Raw genomic sequence first — 24,386 nt, 5'->3', positions numbered from 1 at the left:
TGAGGAAGAGGAGTATTGCTGATGGGGGGGGGGCACAGACGCTCTGTTGATACCACGTGTGTGTGCCACCTGCTGTCCTGTTCCATCCCCAGCCCTCTGTCGCTGTTTGAAACTCCATTGTTCAGCTGAGCAAAAAGGAAAGGCATTGGCGATTGTAAACAACTGCAGTCACAGAGGCAGCACTGGGACTGGAGATGCTTGTCTCAAGAGGAGGGCTCTTGTTCCTGCCGCAGTGTCTTTTAGTTTAGTTTTCTTAATGTATCCCATCATTCTTTAAAATGAACTTCCTTATGAATTCCAGGTTGGATTATTTCTGTGTGTCTAGTGTGGTGAAGCAAAGTGCATCAAAGGACAGGTTGAAAATAAACTTTTTTTAATTTTTTTTTTTTAACACCAAATCCTGTTTTGTTGGTAAGTAAGGCTTAAAATATGAAGGAATTCAGTTTTACAGGGACCAGGAGCTGGCTCTGAGATTTATGAAGGTTCTGGCTGCTTTGCTACAAATGACAGAAGCCAACTCTGGGTAATTTTAGCATTTATTTATTTATTTGTTTATTTTTTTGTCTTTTTGTCTTTTTAGGGCCGCACTGGTGGCATATGAGGTTCCCAGACCAGGGGTTGAATAGGAGCTGTAGCTGCCAGCCTACACCACAACCACAGCAACATGGGATCCCAGCTGCATCTGCGACCTACACCACAACTCATGGTGATGCTGGATCCTTAACCCACTGAGCGAGACCAGGGATCGAACCTGCAACCTCATGGTTACTAGTCGGGTTTGTTAACCACTGAGCCACGATGGCAACTCCAATTTTAGCATTTAAAAGGACTGGATTCTGAGTGGCTTAGAGAAGTGACAGGAAGGCTGGGTAGCCAGGAGGATTGGGACTCAGGGCCTGCAAGGGGACTCCTGATGGATGCCGGCCAGGCCCCCATCATGAGACTCTGACTGTGTCTGCCAACATGCCATCATCACTGCTAGGCTGAAGGAGATACCACCTCTGCTTTAGTGTGTCTTTTGCACAAGCCCAGGAGTAAGCGTCTGATTGGTTGAGCTTGGGCTCAGTTTGGGTACCTCAGCCCGCCTCACAATGAGAGGCAGGGCTCCCACCCACAGGACTCACAAAGGTGGGCTCAGAAGTTGGGCAGCTCCCATTGCGCCCCCCCCATAAACCCTAGATAAAAACATTTACACAGATTCTTTTAAAAGAATCTACATCAAAAATGCCATCCAAAAAAAAGTAGAGAAGAAATGAAACCGAGTGGTCATCATACTTGCTTTTAAACCAGTGTGGCTGGAAGTGCAGATCTTCGGACCACAGACTCAGAATCAAGTGAGGTTTTTGCCTTAAATTCATGTCCTTGAGTCCCCTTTCCAGTTTCAATTCAGTGAGTTTGGAGTGGAAACCCGGAATCTGCACCCCGTAAGCCAGAAAATGGTGAGCCAGTCTCACCGATTAATCTAGTGCCTGTGTGAAGAGAGAGGCCCTGAAGGAGCAGTTTCTAAAGCCCGCTATTTCAGGGGTCCCAGCTGAAAGTATGGTGCCTCAGAATGGTAGACCAGTTGTTCTGTGGGTGAATCCCGGCAGGAGGCACCCTGCTGCCTGTGCTGGCAGAGACAGAGGCAAGGGATCCATTGCATCCCTTTCAGAGGCTGTAGACTGTTTCTAAACAAATGCCTGGTCAATTTTGAAATAAGTAAACATGACCATTTATGTCGGTCTTCCCTCTCCCCACTGCCATTTGATTTCAGCAGTCCTTATTGAGTGCCTGCTGTGTGCCAGGCTCCATGGGCACAGGGAAGGTGAAGAAGCCCAGACCCCACACAGCCGTTGGGCTGGATCACTTCCACACAGTGTAAGAAGGACGCCTGGGGAGCTTTTGCTTTACATAGGTGGGTCTGTGGTTATTTTGGGGAAGATTGAGGTGTCTTTGGAAAGTGGCATGGATGAGCCAGGTCAGAACACAAGAACAGTGCTGGCTCTCAAACCTTAGTTGTCTTAAGAATCACGTCACCAGGGGAACGTGTTAAAAATGCAGATTAGGAATTTCTGCTGTGCTGCAGTGCATTAATGATCTGGCTTGTCTTTGCGGAGGTTTGGGTTTGATTCCTTGGCCCAGCATAGTGGGTTAAGGATCCAGTGTTGCTGCAGCTGTGGCATAGGTTGCAGCTCTGGCTCCAATTCAACTAGGAACTTCCATGTGCTGCAGATGCAGCAGAAGATGGGAAAAATGCAGATTACCTGGCCACATATTCAGAGATGAGGTGAGATCTGATAACCTGCCTTGTCAACAAACATCCCGTTTTTGTGCTCATGTAGCTGTTGGTTGGGGGGAAGCCTTCCTGGCTTTTCTGCGGGCAGTTCCATGAGCTGCTCGCTGGGTGGCGCCCTCTACCCAGTGTGATTCCATTGGGAGGCGGCCAGACCTTTTTTAGGACAACTGATTAAAACTGGGATGCAAACCTCTTCCTTTTGGACTTGACGTTTATCCATTGTCTAGTGCTTCCTAGGTAGTGAGATTTTGATATGTTCTTAAAATTGGCTCTGAACTTTAAGAGGGATGTACACTCGGAAGAAAGGCGTAAAGAAACCTGGTCATGCTCCTCGGGTACTGCCCTTAGTGGACACCCCATCTTCGCATTGCCTTTGGGGTTTCCTTTCCCCTGCTCTTCCCTGAGGGCACCCGGAAATGGTTATGCATAACTCCCCTGTGGGCCTTGTGACATCTCCCTGCGTCCCTCGCTGAGACCTGATGGCATTACCGGGAAGTCAGCCTTTCTCAGCAGCTGAGCCTTTAATCCTTCTGGCTACTGTGCCCCTAACAGCCCTTTAGCAGAAAACCAGATAGGATGTGAGCGTGGTGTGTGTGTGTGTGTATATGTGGTGTGCAATTGTGTGTGATATTTGTGAGTGCCTCTGCATGGTTATATGTGTGGTGTGTGTCAGTAAGTGGAGTCTATGTACCTGGCATGTTTCCTCGGTGTATGAGTGTTGTGTGTATGTGAGTTGTGTGGCAGTGTGAGCGCGTGTGTGGTGTGTGTGGTGTGTGGGTACCTGCCCACCTGCCTGCCTGAAGGAGCACGCTCGCTGCTCCTATTCTACCTGAATCACCCCCCCATCTTCCTCCTGCCCCATGCGGTGCCACAGGCATCCAGAGACAGGCCTCGCGGAAGCTGACTTGCTTTGTTTCCTTCTTCTTATCTGTTCTTATCTGAAATGATTTGAAGACTGAGCGGACCACTGATTCCTGGGAGAACGAGCGAAAGCCTAGAGCACTTAGAGCCGAGGACAGGTCGTTGGCAGTGGCTGCGCCTGGCAGGGTTTTTGCCTCTTGGAAACACCGACCAGGGTCCTGGTGTGTCTGTGGATGAGACAGACTTGGAAGCTGGGATTCGATGAGGTTGGCCCTGAGTGCTGCTGGCGATCCCTGGCCCAGGATTTGATAACGGGAGGGTGGGGGGTCATTCCATGGGCAGGTCTGTGCAGTGATTGGAGGGGACGGGGGCTCAGGAGAGGAGGCGGTATCTAAGGGGACCGGATGTGAGATAGGATGGATACTATGTTTTGTGGGGTTTTCTCTTTTGGGGCGAGCTCACAGCATGTGGACGTTCCAGGGCCTGGGGTCGCACCCTCGCCATATCAGTAACAATACTGGATCCTCAACCCACTAGGCCACCAGGGGAACTCATGAATGAATACTGTGAATATTGACTACTCCTGCTTGTCTGGAGCTCTCTGGTTGGGTAGGATGTGGATGGTAGGGCCTCTGGTCCTTGTTCAACGTGTCGCTTCCTTGGCGGTCCCTCTCCCCCATCTCTCACTGTGTTTCAGGAGCACATGACTATAGTTTGAAATTTGAGAGTTCCCGTTGTGGCTCAGCAGGCTAAGGACGAGGCATGGTCTCAGTGAGGATGCAGGTTGGATCCCTGGCCTCGCTCAATGGGTTAAGGATCCGGTGTTGCCATGCACTATGGCTTGGGTCGCACATGCAGCTCCGATTTGACCCCTCGCCCGGGAACTTCCATATGCCACAGGTGTGGCCAGAAAAAGAAAAGTTAGTGAGTGTATATCTAATGTACAAATAAAATCAGAATATTCCTGATCCCAGAAGAGAAAGGACAGGCAGAGCATCCCAGTTGCTCTGGGGGGTTCTGGGTGTCTTTTTTGGTTTTTTTTTGTTGTTGTTGTTTTTTTTTAACTGTATGACTACATTTATATGTCATTTCTCTTTTAAATTTTTTTAATTGAAATATAGTTGATTTACGATGTTGTGTTAGTTTCAGGTGTACAGCAAAGTCATTGTTACACATATATATTCTTTTTTAGATTTTTTTCCATTATAGGTTATTAGAAGTTATTAAGTCTAGTTCCCTGTGCTATATAGTAGGTCCTAGTTGGTTGTCTATTTTATATATAGTGGTGTTTTGTAAATAAGTTCCTTTGCATCATATTTTTTTTAGATGCCACATATAAATGCTATCCTTTGATATTTGTTTTTCTCAGTCTGGTTTATTTCACTTAGTTTGACAATCTGTAGTTCCATCCACGTTGCTGCAAATGGCATTATTTCATTCTTTTTATAGCCGAATCGTATTCCATTGTGTATATGGTAGGTTTTGTTTTGATTCACCTGGCCTGATGTCGTCGCACAAGCAAAGCCGATATTTGGCTTTAGTTTATCCTCAGAGCTCTTACTGACCCTGGGGTAGAAACGCAAGAGCACAGGGTCCGAGCTGCCCTCACTAGACACTGGGTTGGTAGATGATTTTAGGTTCCTGACGTTCCCCCTTCTCCCGGGGTGTGTGTGGGGGGTGGTGGGAACCTCCCTCTGCTCTGCCTCTCATCACCTGGACCGGAATTATCCAGGTGGTGACTTGCGACAGGGATTCCCGTCAGAGCCACCAGGCGAGTGTGCTGGACAGATTCCCGTGTCACCCAGCCTTAAAGAGTCTGGTCCCCGCCCTTGAGAGCATGCTCTTCGTTTGGGTCGGGGGTGAGTGGAGAGACGAAATACCAGGAGCACGGTAGTGGAATAAAAGGTGGACTAAGACATATCTCCAGAAATGAGGAGAACAACCCAGAACTGGAGAAAAAGCAAGCATCTTGTCTAGGGCTGGGGGCCTCTGCTTCCTGACTGAGAAGGAGGCCTCTGTAGGAAGAGCGTCTTAGAGACCTGGTTAGAATTTGGGCTTGGAAAGCACACTACTGGGTTTGAATTCTGCCCCACTGTTAAATCAGCTGTGGCCTCAGGCACGTTGCTGAAATCCTCCTTGCCTCAGTTTCCTCATCTGTAAAATGGGATCATTTCTGTGAAGCAGGTAGAACATATCTGGAATATAGTGCTTCATACAGGTCAGTTTTTAAGTGAGCACACTCACTGCACTACCTGGTATTTTGGGGTCTGGTTCCTGGCCTGGAACCTTCTAGCTTCCCTGCTGTGCACTCGGAAGCAGGCGCTGTTTGCCTCCCCCGCAGCGGATTAGGCTGAGGGCTGCTCTAAAGCTTTGCAGCCTCTTCTCCAGGGAAGCTGCCAGCGCTTAGTGACCCCCGCCCCTTCTCTCCCTGCCAGGGATGGTGCCTTGAGCTGCCGACACCCCGGAGAGCCTTCTCAGCCGCAGACCCGGTCCTCACCCCGCCTCTTCTGCACAGACACACACCGCTGTCTCCCCCAAGGCTTCCAGAAGCTCTGAAGCGGGAGGCCCCCAGTTCCACCTCATGACTGGGGCATCTCACTAGCCATGGCCCCCGTCCTCGGCTTCCTGCTGCTGCTGGGGCTGTGTGGGGACACCGTTTCAGAGGGGCCGCTGACATCCACAGACAGGTCTGTTGGGTTGAAATTTGAATTTCCGCCGGTGAAGTACGAGACCGAAGAGTCTTATGAAGCTGGACCCATCAACATCCTCTTCCAGATCGTGCACGTCTTCCTCCACCTGGTGCAGCCCAACCCTTTCCCTGAAGGTAAGTGCCCACTGCGGGCCAAGCTAAGGTTTGTCTCCAGACCCACGCGCATGGGCGCACCCACAGCCTTGTTCACGACCATGCGATCAGCGTGGAATGTCATCGTATTTTAAAGTAGGAGATTCCAAGTGATCGAATCGCACGGGAGCAGAAAACCGAGTTCAACAGGTTGTCAGGAAGGTGATGAGAAGAAATGAGATCAAACTGCTAACTTTGTTGTTTTTCCAGGTCTTTGTCCTTCTTGTTCTTTTGGGGGGAGGGTGGGTAGAGCATTAATTAAATTATTCTCAAGTACATACCGAAGGTGCCCATCAGGGTAAAAATGCAAATTCTCTGTCATTGGATGACTAATAATGACTTCTCTTGGCTGTTTAAAGTCATAAACGTGACTCCCTTCCATTCATGGCAAATGCAGTCTTGACGTTGCTTAGGGCAGGGCCAGCCCCCTCCCCACCCCGCACCTGTTCCTGGGGAAACTGCTTCAGTTGTAAGAGTTTGGGTGTGAGGACAGGCAGGAACTTTCTTCTGTGTACACACTCCTTGGCCTTACCATTGCCGCTCGTTTGTCCTCGGAAGCCTGCGGGTGTGTGTGTGTGTGTTTTCAGGAACGAGATTATGAAAATTTCAATGGGAAGTGTCTGCTGTTAGGGTTTGGCAGTTTAAATTTTTATTGATTTAATGTTAGATCTAGCTTAAATAAGCTTGTTCTTTAAACTATAAAGATTTGGATACTATCTTTGATTATTAAGTATTATAACATTTCTAGTAATCTTTATCATTTTCCTTAGCTGGTCAGCTGTTGTTCATAAGAAGATTGTGTGTGTGTGTGTGTAAGAGGGGGGCAAGGAGGGCGGGGCGGAGAAATGGAGAGAATGGATTTAGTGAACTTGGGCACTTGTTTGTATCGTGGGCAGTTTATAGATTTTCATTATTCTGCCTCTTTATATTCATTTGTTGTATTTTTTTGATTGCACATCATACAGTGTTGGTTTTTCTCTGTCTGACTTATTTTACTAAGCGTAATACCCTCCAAGTCCATCCCTTTTGTGGCATCATTACTATACATTAATGTTGAAAAGCATTTTTTACATTTGTCTCAGATTAAGCAAGTGTAACAGTTTGAAGTGTCGTTCTCAATTTTTTGTTAAATTTCAGTTCAATGAAATAAGTCACTCTGAGCCCTTCTGGCATAGAAAAAAGTCCTGGACAGGTACTGCTTACTGTTTCTATCACGGGTTAAAAGACTACATTTGAAATTACAAAGGACAGAAGTAGAAAATAAACTGCATTTTATTAATTCATGTTGAATATGAGTTCACTATTCTCCATAAATATCTCTTGCTGTAAATGCAATTGAGTAAACATGTGCCTACTAGTTTTTTAGTCTGGACTTCTGTTTTTTTTTTTTTTTTTCTGTAAAAGGCATAGAATTCAGTTGTTTACTATGAATTTACAGCGACTTTAAAAAGATTGTGACGTCTCCACATGTCATTCTAGGCCGGATCATGTAATTAGTTTTAATCCTGTAATCTCTTTCCATATGTCGTTCTATTTTTCTCCCTGTAGATTTCAGGGGAAGGCTTCCTCACACATATTTCACAAGGGAAAGCAGTATTTTTTTTTTTGTCTTTTGTTTTTTTAGGGCCACATCCGGGGCATATGGAGGTTCCCAGGCTAGGGGTCCAATCGGATCTGCAGCTGCTGGCCTACACCACGGCCACAGCAACGCTGGATCCGAGCCGCATCTGTGACCTACACCACAGCTCACGGCAACGCCGGATCCTTAACCCACTGAGTGAGGCCAGAGATCGAACCTGAAACCTCATGGTTCCTAGTTGGATTTGTTTCCGCTGCGCCACGACGGGAACTCCCAAGGATTTTCTAAAGGTCTTCTTTCAAATGATCAGGTTAAAGGACATCCTGTCTCCATGGCTTTCTCAAGTTTCCAACTCCAGTAGTCTAGAATTAGGCTAGAATTGAAATCCTCACGTGAGCTGAGGGCTTTAGCCTTGCCGGGCCCTTGATTTTCATCAGCACTTACTACTTTGGAGAAGTAAATTCCTAAAAGTTTCAAAAGTGGATCAGAGCAGACCAGCACCTACCCTTTTCAAAAACAAATTGTCAGGTTGCTTAGAGGATTTCATATCGAATAAGCAGGTGAGGTCTTGGAGTGTTGGCTTTCTTCCACCGTCCCATTATTTATATCCATTCGCCCAGTTACCAGACTTCATCATAGTCTCAAAGTGCCCACTAGGTGGTTTGTACATAAAGGACATGATGAGACAATCATGATTTGTCCCCCCCCCCCCCCCGCCGCCACCTTTGGCATATAGCTTTTTAAGAAAAAATTGCAGTGTGGTTGATTTACGATGTCTTCTCAGTTTCAGGTGTACTGATTCAGTTATATGTATATTCTTTTTCAGCTTCTTTTCCATTATAAGTTAGAACAAAAGATTTCTTATTTTATTTTATTTTTTTTGCTTTTTAGGGCCACACCTGCGGCACGTGGAAGTTCCCAGCCTAGGGGTCGAATTGGAGTCACAGCTACGGGCCTACACCACAGCCACAGCAACACGGGATCTGAGCCACATCTGCAAGCTATACCATAGCTGTCGGCAACACTGGATCCTTAATCCACTGAGGGAGGCCAGGGCTCGAACCCGCATTCTCATGGATCCTAGTCAGGTTTGTTACCTCTGAGCCTCGATGGGAACTCCAGGTTATTACAAAATATTGAGTAGAGTTCCCTCTGCTACACAGTAGGTCCTTGTTGTTTATCTATTTTACATGTACTAGGGTGTATCTGTTAATCCCAAACTCCTAATTTTCCCTTCCTCCCTCCCCTTTCCCTTTGGGCAGCATGAGCAAAGGTTTCACTCATCTGAGCAGCAGTATCGAAAGGCCCCGCCTCCTGTGGTGCACCTTGCGGGCTGCTGTGAGCCAGCGTGGAAGTGGAATTGGGTTTGGGGAAAAGGATCCTACAGCAGCTGGTAGGGTAGGTCACAGGGAGGGGTGGACTCACGTAGAATGAGGCAAAAGCAGTGGGGGAAGTGAAGGCAGGATCTGTTTTTTTGTCCGAAAGACTTAACTCCCAGCTCCTCCCTTTTACCTGCAGGGTGACCTTGGCCGTGTTAAACTTTCAGAGCCGTGGTTCTCATTGATGTAATATGACTAATCATACCCACCTCTAAAGGTTTTACCTGTGAGGCTTAAAGGAGATGATGCATGAAAAGCCTGTGTTTAAAACCATGCCTGAAAGGCACAGAGAAAAATCCTCAGGAAACGTGGCTGCAGTTACTATTACTTGAGAATTGACCAAATTTGATGCCAGAATTGGTGTTGGGAGGGATGTACCAAAAAAAAAAAGGTGTCTCCAGGAGGGATCTCTTTTCTAAATTTTTTTTCTGAATGTTATGGCCGCACCTGTATATATGGAAGTTCCTGGGCCAGGGATTGAATCCAAACTATAGTTGCACCCCACGCTGCAGCTGCAGCAACACTGGAGCCTTTAACCCACTGTGCCCGGCTCGGGTGGAACCCATACCCCTAGTGACCCTAGCCGCTGTAGTCGGGTTCTTATCCATTGTGCCAACTGGGAACTCCCCAGGAGTTGCTGCTTCCTCAGGAACATGCTATAAGGAGTTACCTTGTCAGAAGCAGAAGCGGTTCTCGTAGCCCTTACGTCTCGTGGGCTGAGTCTCCCCAGCAAGTCCCACCCAGTCCTGGAAGCCAGGACTTGGATGCAGTGCTAGTTTGCTGAGTAGTCTGTACTCCCACAAAATACCTGAATCTCACAGACTCTTTTTTTTTTTTTTTGGTCTTTTTGCCATTTCTTGGGCTGATCCCACAGCATATGGAGGTTCCCAGGTTGGGGGTCGAATGGGAGCTGTAGCCACCGGCCTACACCAGAGCCACAGCAATACGAGATCCGGGCCGCGTCTGCGACCTACACCACCACTCACAGCAACGCTGGATCCTTAACCCACTGAGCAAGGCCAGGGATCGAACCCACAACCTCATGGTTCCTAGTCGGATTCGTTAACCACTGAGCCATGATGGGAACTCCTCACAGACTCTTGTTTACTCTGTTCTTTCCTGTCGTCCCCAGGATCTGCTGTAGGGGATGCTGGGCAAAGTCCCAACTCATTTGAACTTCCCAACAGTTTTGGGAGGCAGATGATGGTGGTGGACGGTGGTCTTATTTCCATGTATCACAGCCCCCTTTACGGATGGGAAAACCCAGGTCAGGACAAGATCCCACGTTCAAAGCACACAGCTGGTCAGTGGCAGGAGTTTCTGTTGCGGCTCAGCAGTAACAAACCTGACCAGTACCCATGAGGACGCAGGTTCGCTCCCTGGCTGTGCTCAGTAGGTCAGGGATCCAGGGTTTCTGTGAGCTATGGTGTAGGTGGAAGATGTGGCTTGGATCCCGCGTTTCTGTGGCTGTGGTGCAGGCTGGTGGCTGCAGCTCCAGTTCGACCCCTAGCCTGGGAACCTCCATATACTGTGGGTGCGGCCCTAAAAAGACAAAACAAAACAAAACAAAACATTAGCTGGTGGCAGATGGAGAACCCCGTGTCCAGGATTAGTTATATCTCCTATATTCTACATCTTACCTAGTGCTTTTAAAAAGATCACAAGTTACTGTGGTCTTTTTACTGCACATGAAAACACGCCTTCCCGAAGGTTATCTGACGTGGATGGTGAGCAGTGCCTTTTCCGGTTTTGAGCTGTGGTGTGGGTCGCACATGCGGCTCGGATCCCGTATTGCTGTGGCTGTGGTATAGGCTGGCAGCTGTAACTCTAATTCGACCCCTGGCCTGGGAACTTCCATGTGCCGCAGGTGTGGCCCTCAAATAAACAAACAAACAAACATACATACATAAAGAGAAAACATCACTGGCAGAATCGGAATCCCCGTTATACACTGTCCTCAACCCTCTTTCCCTCCTGCCTCCCTTCTCCACAGAAACCTGTGTCCTCTCGGGGCATGTTTTTATGCACTTGCTGTGTATGGAAAGAGGGTTGCTTTGTGTGTGAATATTATGTTGTGTCTGCTTTAAAAAAAAAAAAAAAAAACTCACTGGTAGGTTTTTGGTTTCTCTCCATGTTGAAACCCATGGATTCTACTCGTTCGTTTGAGCTGTGTCATTTGAGCTGTGCCATGTCGCCTTTTATAAGAAACATTGTGTTTATCCTGTTCCCAGAGCAGTGGTGTGTAGGTCTCATTTCTCATCCTTGCAACTGCTCCGCAGTGGTCCATTGCTTAGACAAGGCAGTGGACGTCTGACTTTCCAGTTATCTGCTATTTCTAACTCTGCTACAAACACCGCTCTTGAATGTGTATCCTGCATAGCTGGGCAGGGACAACCAATAGGACGAATCCGTGGGAAAGGTATTATTGTGGCATATATACTGGGGTGCGTGCATTTAAAATTTTGCCCGATGTTACCAAATTGTTCTCTAATTTGAATACCAATTTGTATTCCCAGTATTAGTACATGAAAATGCTTCCTTCCCCACACTTTTTCCAACCCTGGTTATTTTTGTTTTGTTTTGTTTTGTTTTGTTTTTTAGGGCCATACCCTTGGCATATGGAGGGTCCCAGGGTAGGGGTTGAATCGGAGTTGTAGCTGCCGGCCTTCACCACAGCTCGCAGCAACGCTGGATGCTTAACTCACTGAGCGTGGCCAGGGATTGAACCTGCGTCCTCCTGGATGCTAGTCAGATTTGTTTCTGCTGAGCCACAACGGGAACTCCCAACCCTGGTTATTAAGACTTCTTATCTGGTCAATCTGACATGTTATAGAGAAAACACGATGTTTTAATTTGTGTATCTTTAACCACTAGGGAGTCACATCCTTTGGTCCATTTGTGTTTCTATTTTTCGAAGAACTATGTGGTCTAGGCTTTGCCTATTTTCACTTAAATTACTGGTATTTTCCACTTTCATTTCATTGAACTAAAAAAAATACTAATTTCTTGAATGGGTGACAGATAATTACTATTGCTCAAACCCTAAAAGTACAAAAGGGTTTGCAGTGTGAAGCTTCTGTCCCATTCCTGATTCTCAGCCATCCAACAGGCCTCTTTTACAGGCTGCTTTTGTTGTCAGGTTTTGTGTGTGCGTTTGTGGGTCTGTGTCTTTTCCGATCTGTTTCCTACTTATGGAAGCAAACGTGTCTGTAGTCTTTTCTCCACAGATGATAATATTTCGAGTATATTACCTGGCATCCTGCTTTCTTTGTAAACATGTGGCTTGGTCACCTCTCTTTCCTTTCCCTGGTTTCATCAGCTGTTGATGTTTTTGTCACACCACTAAATACTTCAGCATGTATCTCATTAAGTCTTTCTCCTCCGTAACTACAGGCAAGCGTGACACTCAGAATTTAACATTGTTCAGCCCTTTTATCTAATATACGGTTCATATTTACACTGCTCAGATTTTCCCATAATGTTCTTTATTGTTTTTATTCCTAGATCCAGTGTGCAGTCAAGAATCCTGCTTCACCTGTGTAGATTAGTCTCCTTTAACCTGGAACCATTCCTGAGCCTTTTTTTCTTTATATAACATAACACATTTTTTGAATTGCCTAAGCCATTTCTCCCCCACCCCCCCAAAGTCCCTCACTTTGAATCTATCTTGATTTCACATGATTAGATTCAAATGAAACATGTTGTCAGGGGTACTACACAAATGCTGTATCCGCTCAGTGGATCATAACAGGAAGTTAGTGATGTCGATTAGTCCCATTATTGGTGAAATTAAGTTTGATGATTTGGTTAAGGTGATGTCTTCCGATTTTCCCGTATCCTGTCCTGTTCCCAGCACTCATTTGCCTGACACACCTGAGGATTATTCCTGCTGCCACAGATGATCGAGGCGATGATTCTAAAGTGGAGCTGTTCTCCCATTACTCTTCCATTCACTAGCGGGCTTTCTGCTGGATCAGGAGTGTGCTGGTGCCACATCCCAGCAACGAGGGAAACTCACCTCGTCTCGTGTTTCTCAGGGGCTCAAAGGTGATGTCAGTGGCGTGAACAGGGCTCAGGGACTTGGATGCTGGGAAAGTGCAGGGAAGGTTCATGTCCACGTGCAGCGAGAGGAGGAAGGTCTGTGTGCTTCCTTCATTTCTGCGGAGGCTTGATTTAGCCCGTGCGTTCTCAGTGGGGTCCGTGGGTGCCCAGGTGGGGCTGCCGTGAAGCTTTGCTCTCACCCCACTGTCGGCTTCGGGGATTCCCATCCCAGAGCTCATCAACAGGCACAGCTATACACCCCACGGAGGTTGGTCTGTTTGGTGTTTAAATTGCAAGAAGGTGGCCTTTGGGCATTCACTGCCTTCTTCTTCACTTGGGGTTTTGTGTTCTGATACTTAGGAGAGATGCAAAACATATAAGCAGTTGTCTTTTTAAAAAATTTTTCAAGTATAGTTTATTTACAGTGTTGTGTCAATTTCTGCTGTACCGCAAGGAGACTCAGTCATATATATACACGCGTATATATCATATACACACATATACATATATATATACACATATTTTTTAAAATTAAAGTGTGGATGATTTGCAGTGTGGTGGCGGAGGCCCCTGTTGTGGCTTGACTAGGATCCATGAGGATGCAGGTTAAATCCCTGGCTTCGCTCAGTGGGTCAGGGATCTGGCATTGCCATGAGCTGTGGTGGAGGTCACAGACGTGGCTCGGATCTGGCATTGCTGAGGCTGTGGTGTGGGCTGGCGGCTGCAGCTCTGATTTGACCCCTAGCCTGGGAACCTCCATATGGAGCAGGTAAAGCCCTAAAGAGACAAAAAAAAAAAAAAAAAAAAAAAAAAAAAAAAAAAGATGGTGTGTCAATTTCTGCTGTATAACAAGATGATAAAAAGAATTCTTTATATATATATATATATATATATGCGCACACATACACACATAATTTTTCTCATATTATCTTTCATCATGTCAGTTGTTGTTTTTGTATTGAGTTTGGAAAGTTGTCTTTGGGGACCACCAGGCTCTTGCTCATCCCCGTCTCTTTCTGAGTTTATCGCTCTGCCCTCATCCCACAAGGAGTGGCTCGTCGACTTTGTTCAAGGCCAGGTTCACCAAACCAGGCTCAGGAGCTGGGCCCCAACTCGGTTCCCTCTCCCTGAAGTTCCTTCCTTTCACTTGATGCATTTTAAGATGCAGCTCAAATGTCTGCTGCTCCGTCGCTTTCCTTACTTCCCACAACTCCCCCGACCTAGCCTGCTGACATTGAACCTCATATGACCCATCTTCCCACGCGGGACACCTGCTTTTTATCCACTTATCTTTCTTCCTGTAGATCATGAGCCTATTAACCATAGGATTATATCTTTACACCTCTGTGTCCTTAGCACCCAATATGGGGCCTGGGACATACTTGTGTCTATTAAAATTTTTTTAAGGCATATCTTTTTTTACTGAGGTACAGTTGGTTTACAATATCACATCAGTTTCAGGTGCACAACACAGTGATTCAAATTTTTACAGATTATATTAAATTTATTTATTTATTTTTGTCTTTTTGCCTTTTCTAGGGCCGCTCCCGCGGCATATGGAGGTTCCCAGGCTGGGGGTCTAATCAGAGCTGTAGCCGCTGGCCTATGCCAGAGCCACATCAATGTGGGATCCAAGCCGCTTCTGTGACCTACACCACAGCTCATGGCAATGCCAGATCCTTAACCCACTGAGCAAGGCCAGGGATCAAACCCGCAACCCCATGGTTCCTAGTTGGATTCGCTAACCACTGGGCCACGACGGGAACTCCTGATTACATTCAATTTAAAGTTGTAAAATCTTCGCACTATTCCATGTGATGTACCATATGTCCTGGTAGCTGATTTATTTTATACGTAGTAGTTTATATTTATTAAACTCCTACTCCAATCTTGCCCTCCCCACGTCCCTCTCCCCACTAGTTCGTTCTCTGTGTCTGTGAGTCTGCTTCTTTTTTGTTACATCCATTAGTTTGTTTCATTTTTTTGAGATGGAATATATAAGTGATAGTGTATGGTGTTTGTGTTTCTCTGACTTATTTCACTGAGCATCATACTTCCCAGTCTGTCCATGTTGTTGCAAATGGTAAAATTTCTTTCTTTTGTTGGTTGAGTGGCATTCCATTGTGTGTGTGTGTGTGTGTGTGTGTGTGTGTGTGTGTGTGTGTGTGTATAAAACAATCTTCCTTATCCATTCATCTGTCGATGGACACTTAGGTTGCTTCCATATCTTGGCAATTGTAAATAATACTTCTATGTCCATGGGGTGTATTTTCTCAACTAGTGTTTTCGCTCTCTTCAGATATACACCCAAGAATGGGATCGCTGTATCATATGGCAAGTCTGTTTTCTGAGGAACCTCCATAGTGTTTTGCGTAATGACTGTACCAATTTACACGCCCATCCTCAGTGTGCAAGGGTTCCCTTTTCTCCACATCCTCACCAGCATTCGTTATTTGTGTCCTTTTTGATGATAGCCATTCTGACAGGTGTGAGGTGCTATCTCATTGCAGTTTGATTTGTATTTCTCTGACGATTATCACTGTTAAGCATCCTTTCATATGCCCGTGGGCGTGTTTTTTAATTGAGTTGTTGGAGGGGTTGGTATTGACTTGTATGACTTGCTTATATATTTTGGTTTTTAACCCCTTCTCAGTCTCATGATTGGCAAATATGTTCTCCTGTTCAGTAGGTTGCCTTTTTGTAGTGTCCGTTTGTTTCCTTTGCTAGGCAAAAGCTTGGAGTGGCACCAGGTCCCATTTGTATGTGTTTGCTTTTGTTTGCTTGGCTTTAGGAGACAGATCCAAAAAACTATTGCAGTGATTTATGTCAAAGAGTATTCCGCCCGTGTTTTTCTTGGAATGTTATGCTTTCCAGCCTTACATTGGGGTCTCTCATCCGTTTTGAGTTTGTTCTGTATACGCCGAGAGGCCCTTGCTCACGCTCAGTGTTCCTGTACCTCCCATCACGGCAGCCAGACTCTTCCCTGGAATCTGCCTTGGTGTTGGGAGTAAGCAAGTTTTCTGCCCTAGGAGTCCTTTCCTCCCTGGGAGGAAAGGGGTTTTTCTTCCAGCCTGTCCCGCCTGAGGCCTTTGCTTATGTCCTATAGACAGGAGGGCTCCCAGCCTCTTCGCCGCTGGCAGATGGGTTTTGCTTTGATCCCACCCTAGAAGCAGTGACGTTTTGCCTTGGCCATGGGGCAGAGAGGGATGCCCCATGAGTGCCCTTAAGGCTTTTGCTTTGTGCGAGAGAAATGGCTGGGGAAATATATGGCCTCTGAGTGCGTCTCCCAGCTGTAGCTTGTCACCTCCTGCACAGCTTTGCCCCAATGGCACTTTCTCTGCTACCTGCCCTGCCCCTGTCTCTGGCACGAGCACCCAGTGGAAGCTTGCAAGCAAATGCAAACGCTTCCACATTTCTGGGCCTTTCAGGTGTCCCAAGGGGACATACCAGCCCACATGTGGCCTTTTAGGGCTTGGGAACATTTTCGGTGATTTCTTTGTGCCTGACCACAAGCTTATGTGCCCCTTGTCTCCCCTCAGCAGAGTGGCACACACAAGAAAAGCAATAATGTCACTTCTTATCTAGCCAGTTCCCCCTGCTGGTGGGGGGGACCTACCTCCTCATTCCCCAGGGAACAACCTGAGTGTCCAGTATGAGTTTCCGGAGAGGAGTTTCCCTAACAACACAACTTTGCTGATTTCCACCCCTGTTTGGGTTTTTTTATTCAAGTAACAAGAATTGGTGATGTCAACTAAGTGCCGCTCCTTTTTCTAGATTCTTATTGGTTTTCTCTGTGGCCTTGCAGAATTGCCACCCCCACAGTGCGCTCAGCAGCTCTTTTTAAAACAACTCCGTAAACATTCAATTTCGCGTTTGTGTAAACAGTTGTTGCTTCTCGTGGTCAGGTTTTCTCTGTTTGCCTAATATTTAAGTTATGAAATTACATGCAGCGAGTACAGCTAGCAGAAAGTGACTTGGGGACACACATGAGAGATTCTTGGAGATTGTCCAGCTCAGCTGGCACAAGCAAGGGGATGGAGCCAAAGCCACAAACAAATCGCTTCTGGTGCGTTAGCAACAAAACACTAGAAGAGTGTAATTTTTTGCGTGGACCACACACTTGGTGGGACAAAACTGGGCTTTTCTAGCTCTTGCATATTTGATTATTTTCCAGTGATTGTTTATTGGGCAGCATCTAAATTTTTGCAGATTTTAGCCTCTTTCTTTCTTTTTTTTTGGTGACAAATACTGCATGCTGACTTACAGCAAAAATGGCTTGGGGTCACACTTCCTGCACAAGAGACTGTAAAATCTGATTAACATTTACAGGAATTAGGATTTTTCACTTAAGAGGGTAACAAACTCTTTTTATGGTCTTTTTTTGGTGGGGGGGTGAGACAGGAGTAGAGGAGTATGTCAATAAAAGTACTTTGTTTAAAAAATGTTTAATATTCTGTTAAACATTTGGATGAGCTCAAAGTATACACAGGAAAAAAAAAAAAATCCCCCTTGGCTCTGCTCCCATCCCACCCTCTGTCCGTGGGGGAGGCCATGGCCAATAGCTGAGCCTTCCTCTGTCATGTGGCAGGTCAGAATGGGGTGGAATTGAGTCTCATTCTTATGGGAGTGTATGTACGGTAACGTAGGCTTCAGTGTAGACCAAAAAATATGACGCGAGCACCCTCAAGGCAAATGCTCCTCCAGCGAACAGCAGAGACAGCTTTCGATTTCCAGGAATGTCTTAAGGGAGGCAACGAACCGAATACTCCAGGATCCCACGAGTATTTGGGCCGTGTCCCCTGCCTCCCTCCCTGGACTTGCAAGTGATGATGACAACACGGCTGCTGGACCCCTCTGAGTCTCAGGCCCAGAGGCCCCTGCCTGGTCCCTCCCATCATCAGGGAGGCCCCTGGGTCTTGAGCCCTTATCGGACTTGCCTCTTTGTCACGGATTCCCAGCTCCAGGCGACCCCAGAAGCCTCCCTTCTCCTGTGCAACCTGAGAGCCTACTTCCTCTAAAGGAATTGAAATGATTTAAGGGCAGGTCTGCCCAGTCCCAGGCTTGGCTGCCTGTTGCCTGATGGTGAAATAGGATCCCTCGGCGTGGGCTGGCGTGAACATGTGGCCGGGGGAAAGCTACAAGGGCCAGACTCGTCCCCAGATGTAGCCCCAAGAATCACTTCCTGTGTGGCGTTTTTCTGCATTCTTTTCTGGAAGAGTGAGCCAGCGTTAATTGCAGAACAAGCCGCTGTATTTGACCTGCTGGGAAGCCACTCCAGTCAATGAAGGAGACCTGCACAGTCACGTGACAACTGGAATGAAGGCAAAACCCACACCGGGGGTGTTCGAATTGTATTTTATATGCAGGAAAGGGCGGCTGGCCCTCTTGAATACTTGGTGATGTATTTGGAGGTGGGGGTGGGTGCATTTTGAGACGTTCTAATAAACCCAGCTTGGCTTCCAAATATTGGAAGCATCAATCCCTTTATTAAAAACTAAACCAAAGGGGTTGGTCGTGCTGATGGAGGAGTTGAGCAGCAGAAGAATGTGCACCTTGAAACGGAAACGTACGGGTCGCCGGCTGCCGGAAGGGGTTGTTGAAATGCATTCTGTCTCAAGGACTAAATTCAGACAGACGCATCGCAGCTGCTCCAGAAGGAAAGAAGGTGAACTCCAGGACTCAAGGCAGTTGCATCGTTTGGGCCCCCAAATCCTCACCCACACCAGCCATAGGAAAATGTGAGCCAAAGAACGGGCAGGTCATGTTCATTCCAAGGTCAAAGGACAGCGAGCGCATTTAACCAAACCGAGCTGCTGGAAGATGGGCCTGGGAAGGCTGTTCTTCAGAGAAGCGACACTTAACCCTGCAGGTGACAAGCTAATTCAGTGCTGTCATTTTTGATGGAAATCTTTCCAAAAGGCCCTTATTTGTCTGCCTTTTAGTTCCGCACACGCCAAACACAAGTCGATTCGGGGGGTGTTTAGGGCCATCATTCAAGGTCAGTTGTCCTCAGAGATGACGCGTGGCCCCTGTCCTTACACGAACTGAGCCCCTGTGGCTCAGGTTGTTAGGAGTTGCCATGAATGATGGTGACAGGGCTGCTCCTACCTGTGGGGCATACCGTTCCCTGAACACAGCTGGTGTGAGCCGAGTCGTGGTTAGTCTTCTGTGTCCATCGCGCCAGGCTGTGGTGCCCGGTGATTCAATGAAATGCTAATCCAGATGCTGCTGTGAACGCGCTTGGTAGGTGGGGGTTGCACCTACAAGGGGTGGACTTTCAGCGAAAAGGATTTTACCCTCTGTGGATAAGGCGGGCAGCCTCCATCCCATTGGTTGAAAAGTCTTCAGAGCAAAATCAGGATGCCACGGGACGAAGAAATTGACCTTCAGGACTGTGACAGCACCTCTGCTGGCGTCTCCAACCTGCCCTGAGATTTCAAACTTGCTGATACCCACAGTCCTGACACTCAGTCTCCCTCCTACTCATTGCCTCTCCTTGTCTCTCTTTTTTCCTCTACTTCCCTGTGCCCACCTCACCCCCACGCCCCGAAAAGGCTTTATTAGGCACAGAGGGGAGGGGGCAGAGGGGAGGGGACTCAGTCCTTCTAGGCTGCCGCTTTCCTCATGAGTGCCAGGACGTGGCTCGGCTCCTCTCTCTCTTCCCCTTGGCATGGATGTGTGTACCCACGCTTTTCTCGATGAACTTGAGGCCCACCTGTCCTCGGAGACCTTGAGCCTCTCCTTGGCCCGCCGCTCATTAGTCACGAAGTGGCACACCTCCTGGATCACGTCCTGCATGACCTTGGTGTGCTTGGTGAGGTGCCCACAGTGGTGGCCCTGCCTCGGCTTGCCCACCTTGTGGCCTAAGGCCGCGGGGGAGCCCAGAGCCACGGCAGCAGCTCTTCAGTGGCTGTGGCGGCGGCGGAAGGCTTTCTCTGCCTTTTTGTCGCCATCTGTCTCTGTCTCATCTCCGACTAGTTTTGTTTCTTCGGAGAACCGGACTGACACATGCAGTTATTCCCAATGTCTGAGGCTGAGGGTGGGGAGTGTGTAGCTGGAGAAAAGTCTAGCCCTCTCTCCGTTCCCATCACGGAAGAATCAAAGAAGCGACGTCCTCCCATTTTTTTGAGGCAGAGTTTATGATCACCGAGTTCTTTCTCCGAAGTACCCACCCAGTAGGACCTTGTTGGTTATCTGTTTATATATGTTATGTATGTTAATCTCATGTATTAATATGTTACTCTCATTCTCTTATGTTAATGTGTTCATTTATCCTCCCCCCTTCCTCTTTGGTCGCCCTAAGTTTGCTTTCTATATCTGAGGGTCTATTTCTGTTTTGTAAATAAGTTTATTTGTGTCTTTTTTTTTTTCGGATGCTGCATGTAAGGAGTATATATTTGTCTTTGTCTGTCTGAATTCACTTAGTATGATAATCTATACGTCCATCCTTATTGCTGCAGATGGTATTATTTTGTACTTTTTATGGCTGGGTAATATTCCATCGTGTATGTGTACCACATCTTCTTATCCATTCATCTGTGGATGGACATTTAGGCTGCTTCCGTGTCTTGGCTGTTGTAAATAGTGCTGCTATGAACAGGAGTGCATGTATCTCTCCAAATTGTAGTTTTCTCCAGATAAGATGACCAGGAGTGGGATGGCTGGATCACGAATACAGAAATTGTATGTCTAAATTTGAGTGAAGATGTCTCTTAAAATCCCAGTTTACGTTGGTGCCAAGCCATTGGCTTCGCCAAGTGTGTCTGCTGTGTGTGTTACATGTATGTATACCTGCTCCTAAGAAAAATGGCTTTTATTTGGTCAAAGCTGGCAGGTTAGGCTCTTGGGAGAGGAGGCTTGCAGTGGAAAATGTCGGGGATCTTAATTGGCTACGGCTTTTTTAGTCAGGGTAAGTGACACCATTGGCTGTAACAAACAAGCCTAAATTTCCATGACAACAGCTTCTCTCTCATGGCTCAGTGCTGTGTAAGGGTGATGAGTGGAGGGGTCTGGACACTCGGTGTCATGTTCCATCATCCCATTGGGCTTTGGATTTCTCCACGGGCTTCTCCAGTGGGTCCTGGGAAAGGGGAAAAGAAGGCAAGCATGAAGGGTCTAGTGGGAGGTTGGAGGCCAGGCATAGAGGTGGTATGCACGCCTGTCTGCCCACATTCCATTGGCCAGAACTCAACTCATGGGGCCCCACCTATCTCCAGGGGGAGGCTGGGGCATCAAGCAGTGGGCCAGGGAAACTCAGGTCACACATGGTTCTGCTGACACTCGTTCTGTGCCACAAGCTGAAGGACTGGGGCGGGGGGGGGCAGAGCAGTGAAGGGTGTGCAGTAGCAGGTGGAGGTGAAGGATGCCAGCTTTTTCCTGTTAGTGTGTTACATGCCAAGCGCTGTGCTACACACTCTCCTCAGGGCAAAAGGCCTCCAGCTCTTCCACACCCTGTGTCACAACAGCATCTCCAAGAAGTTCACACTTTTCAAACTGTCTAGGTTTGTGTTTTATTGGGACTTGGTGGGCATTCCTCTTGGTTTGCCTGCCTGCCCCTCATCCCTCAGGAATTTGGTCTGGATGGAAGTCTTTCATGCCTGGAAAGAAACAGAGTTCATTGTTAAGCATATTTAGTTTATTAATATTATGCATTTTCAAACGCAGTATTTATAAGACTTGAACTTGAACTTGAATATCATGTTATTTTACTTGTAAGACTAATAGCTTCAGTTAAAAAAAAGGTGAATAATCTCTTTCACTTTGACCAGTGCTGATTTAATGCACACATTAGCAAATTAAGTTATTCTTAGCAGAGACCCCTACACTGTGTGATTTTAAGACCCTGCCACTGGGGATCAGTAAGGGTCACTGTGGGTGTCTCCACAGGGAGACTCTTAGCACTGTTTATGCTCTTAGTTAATCACATTTCCAAGTAAACACTTATAGTGCCCAAGAGGGCTGGCTCTGTGATTTTTATTAATAAGAGTCCTAAACACAATAATGAATTGAACCTGAGGTTTAGAAAAAAATGATTCCCCTTCCAAGGTTTGTTCCTAAAGAAAAACCTGTTGTGAATATTTTACTTTCCAGTCTTACTGCTAACATCGTAATGCTTCCAGGTCTATAACTTAATTTTAGGTTTAATGTTAATAATCTTATATTGTCGCATCTGGTCAAAGAGACTAGAAAATATCAGGTAGAAATTAAAATAACCTAATATTAAACTTACTAAAAGCCGTTTAAGGATTACCCTGGTGGCTTGGCAGGTTGAGGATTGCCAGTAGCACTGGTTTGATCCCTGGCCTGGGAACTTCCACATGCCACTAGCGTGGCCTCCCTCCCACCCCACCCCCCCCCAAAAAAAGCCTTTTAAAACAAAACAACTAGCAACTGTGAATGAAATTAACCTTATATAATATTTTATCAAGAAACTGAATTATAGGGAGTTTCCATTGTGGTTCAGTGGGTTAAGAACCCGACATTGTCTCTGTGAGGATGTGGGTTCAATCCCTGGCCTTATTCAGTGGATTAAGGATCCAGCACTGCAGCAAACTGCAGGGTAGATCACAGATGCAACTTGGATCCAACATTTCTGTGGCTGTGGCATAAGCCGGCAGCTGCAGCTCTGATTTGACCCCTAGCCTGGGAACTTCTGTATGCTGCAGGTGTGGCTGTAGAAAGAAAAACAACTACATTTTCATAATATTGTTTCACATATACTTGTATGATTTACAACATACTCAGTGCCTATTTGTATCTTTATCAAAAACTTTTTTAATATAAATTAGTACTTTTGGGAGATTCTGTGCCCAATAAATAGCAGGAACACAATTTAGAAGATGAACAGTGTAGCACAGCTTTTAATTAAGGGACCTAACCAGGTTAAGTCTTGTCAAATACCTGTTGTCAGCAAAATCTTTTCAAGAGCACTTAAGCTGGTCACACATCTGATAAATCAGCTGCCAACAAGTGAGATTTTTAAGTCTTCTATCCACTTTGCAAGGGAACACTCCAGGAGTGGGCTTGTACTTTGCCCAGCTTCAGTTAGAACCTACATATATATTGCAAGAAGTCAGGAAAGAGAAATATCTCTGTCCAAGATGAGTTCTGTCTAAGCTAAGGAAGATGGATCTGTTACAGGCAGATCCTGTACAAGGTGTTTTTCTATTTTATGTTGTGTGTGTGGCTTCTGACATCAAAAAACTCATAGAGAAATTACACACACACACACACACACACACAGCCAAAAGCAAAACTAATCAAAGCCAACCTGCTTTGTAACTTGGTTGTATAGCCAAGGGGTCCGAATTCACTCTTGCTGCCGCATGACTTAATTTCCATCATCACTTGAAATTCAAAGTAAGTCCCAGATAAGAAGACTTTATAAGGTTCAGGAGCTGAACAGAGAGGCTGACAGTCACTCATTCCAGAGGGACCCACAGAAGCAGATGTGGAGAAGCGATCTTCTACCATGAAAATAACTTCCTCATCCACCTGCTTCCATATTTCCCTCCCACTGCTCTATCTTTTTTTTTTTTTTTTTTTTTTTTCTTTTCAGGGCCACACCTGAGGTACCTGAAGGTTCCCAGGCTAGGGGTCCAATCGGAGCTACAGCTGCCAGCCTACGCCACAGCCACAGCAACTGGAGATCTGAGCTGCGTCTTCGCCCTACACCACAGCTCAGGGCAACACCAGATCCTTAACCCACTGAGCAGGGCCGGGGATGGAACCTGCGTCCTCATGGATGCTAGTCGGGCTTGTTACCACTGAGCCACAAGGGGAACTTCCCCACTGCTCTATCTTAGGCAACTTTCAGGTTGGAACGATTATGTATGGAAAGAGCATGGAAGAGGTATCGTTGGGAAATGAATCAGGGTGTGAACAAGGCAGCCAGACTGCACCACCTACCCCCACCCCAGGTCAGACAGGAGGGCTCACCACCTCCTGGAGTTGTCTGGTCCAAGGCTCAGAGCCTTTCGGGTACCATCTCAGCAGATGCCCGCTCTGCTCTGGAAGGATGAGGGGGTTGTCCACGCTGAAGTCTCAAGGGGGCGGCGGCAGCATGAGAAGACCATGGGTTTCTTAAGCAAGGGGTCTTATTCCCTTCTGTCCTGATCACAGCTCCCGGCACCCTGTGGACACTTACTGTGGTGGTTGAATATTGTTGAATGACCCAAAGATTGAGTCAGATTTCAGTGACCAGGATTCTGGCAATAGGTGGAACCTGCTGCCATCATGGCATCACCTTGTAACCTGTCTGGAGCTGTGCCCGCCTTCTCAGAGCTGAGAAGCAGGGAGACACTCTGGGGAACGTTAAGGAAGAATCTGTGCATGTGGAAGCCTGCAGAGCTGGTCACAGCGTGGTCACCTTGGACCAGCAGCCAGGTGAAGCCGAGGCTTCCGGTTTCC

General features: G+C 46.9%; 1 protein-coding gene across 14 annotated transcripts in view; it reads left to right on the top strand.

Moving 5' to 3' along the window:
* PROM1 (prominin 1) overlaps positions 1-24,386 on the top strand; it is a 115,784-nt gene that overhangs the window by 15,999 nt on the left and 75,399 nt on the right. For 12 of the 14 annotated variants that reach the window (XM_021101023.1, XM_013978542.2, XM_013978537.2 and 9 more), the window contains exon 2: positions 5,572-5,960. In XM_021101023.1, coding sequence (XP_020956682.1) covers positions 5,741-5,960 — 220 coding nt within the window. In that variant the 5' untranslated portion in view covers positions 5,572-5,740. Of the gene's footprint in view, positions 1-1,758; positions 1,895-5,565; positions 5,961-24,386 lie in introns of those variants that run through there. The other 2 variants (XM_021101024.1, XM_021101026.1) reach the window with 2 other exon arrangements.

The sequence above is a fragment of the Sus scrofa genome, chromosome 8 (genome assembly GCF_000003025.6).
Source record: "Sus scrofa isolate TJ Tabasco breed Duroc chromosome 8, Sscrofa11.1, whole genome shotgun sequence".
Classification (NCBI taxonomy): domain Eukaryota; kingdom Metazoa; phylum Chordata; class Mammalia; order Artiodactyla; family Suidae; genus Sus; species Sus scrofa.
The sequence above is the reverse complement of the archived record's forward strand: the minus strand, read 5'-3'. Positions and strand labels throughout refer to the sequence as shown.